Source organism: Propithecus coquereli, unplaced genomic scaffold (assembly GCF_000956105.1).
Source record: "Propithecus coquereli isolate 6110/MARCELLA unplaced genomic scaffold, Pcoq_1.0 Scaffold74, whole genome shotgun sequence".
Lineage (NCBI taxonomy): Eukaryota > Metazoa > Chordata > Mammalia > Primates > Indriidae > Propithecus > Propithecus coquereli.
In genome coordinates, this window is record NW_012153507.1 from 5,616,292 (window position 1) to 5,617,853 (window position 1,562).

General features: G+C 36.1%; 1 protein-coding gene across 1 annotated transcript in view; it reads left to right on the forward strand.

Moving 5' to 3' along the window:
- The window catches only part of DCAF8 (DDB1 and CUL4 associated factor 8), a 74,447-nt gene that overhangs the window by 57,796 nt on the left and 15,089 nt on the right, over positions 1 to 1,562 (forward strand). The window contains exons 13-14 of the mRNA XM_012661846.1: positions 149 to 162; positions 524 to 634. Of these exons, the coding sequence (XP_012517300.1) occupies positions 149 to 162; positions 524 to 634 (125 nt within the window). The remainder of the gene's footprint in view (positions 1 to 148; positions 163 to 523; positions 635 to 1,562) is intronic.

Consider the following 1,562-nt stretch of genomic DNA (forward strand, 5'->3'; position numbering starts at 1 on the left):
TGAAATAAAAATTAAAAAAAAAAATAAATAAATGATATTTTTCTGGAATTTGGGAGATAGACTCTGACCTTTAGGTCTTCTTTACCTTAAGGTCTTTTTTTAGCCCACTTTTTCTATGATTCTTCCTCTACCCACTCTTTGTTCCCAGGTGATTGGAAAGATGTATGGGTAGTATTGCCTGTTTAATGACTGATTGTTATTGCGTTGGACTGCAGCTAAACTGAAGCTTCCTGAGGAATAGTACATTCATATACCTTTAGCTTATGCTTCTTAAGGAACGCTAGAAAATGACTTCACTACATTTTTTTTTCCCAGTACCCAAAGTGGCATATAGTAAATGTGTATGCTTTTCTTGTGCCAACATTCAAAACAAACAAAAAACCAAAATGCTTTTTCTTTCTTTCCAAATGAGAATCTCTTTGGTTTCTTATTAGCCATGTCTATATTACTCTCTTGGCTCTCACTTGCCATGACTATCTGGATCTTTTGGAGAATATAACTTTGTTATGTTCTTCTACTTAAGGAAACTGGTGGTGACAAAAGAGAAAGAGAAGAAAGTGGGGCTGTATACTATCTATGTGAATCCTGCCAATACCCACCAGTTTGCAGTGGGTGGACGAGATCAGTTTGTAAGGTAAGTTTGTGGCTCTTTTGTATCTTTGATAGTTTGGAATGCTGATTTATTGTGTACTCCCAGGTGCTCCCTGTGGAGAGGTGTGAATTGCCTGGGAATCCATTAACCATCATCTTGAATTTTTTTACTATCTTTCGAAAAGTTTAAGTGCCTTTTGAGATGTTCTCTTCCCTAATGTAACAATCTCTGAGGGGTGGCTTTACATATTATAGAGATTATCAAGTTTTAGAGAGGTTTGATGAATTGACCAAGGTCCCCACATAGCAGCTAAGGCATTAACATGTTTACCAGCAAGTGCTATATTAGTAAATAGCTTCTACCATTTTCATGTATAAATTAACATGTACTAGAAATTCTGAATACTGGTTTTGAATTCAGAAATGGTTTGACTTGGGAGCACTCAGTTTGAACTGAAGGTTTTTGCCTCCCACTGTCCTAAAGCACTTTTCTTTATCCACAGTGATATATTTGTTACTGTGAACATCTGTAGTAACACTGGCTATTGAGATATATCCTAAAGAAAACAAATGTCATGGATTCAGTCCCTATATGTACCAGTTAATTTCCTCTGACCCTTGGTAATAAACTGTATCCCTATCCAGTTGGCCTACTTTAACTATATTTCTTTGGGATCATAAGTTTGAAAGAGAGGAAGAGCAGGATCACCAGAAAAATGAATGACATTTGCTATCCTGATGGTGGGTGAAAAGCATTATCTTCCTTTTGAAATGAGAGCATATTTTTATAACTGTATGCTGAAGTTGATTCTGTTAATAAGAATTATAGGGTAAGTTTTCAGAAAACACATAAGCAATGACTTTACATTGTTTCAGGATCCTGGGCAAATCCTTGTTACTCTCATCTTCCTCTGTTCCCTTGCCTTCAAAATTCCTTTCCTCTAGTCACCAGTCATCAAATATGTAGCAAC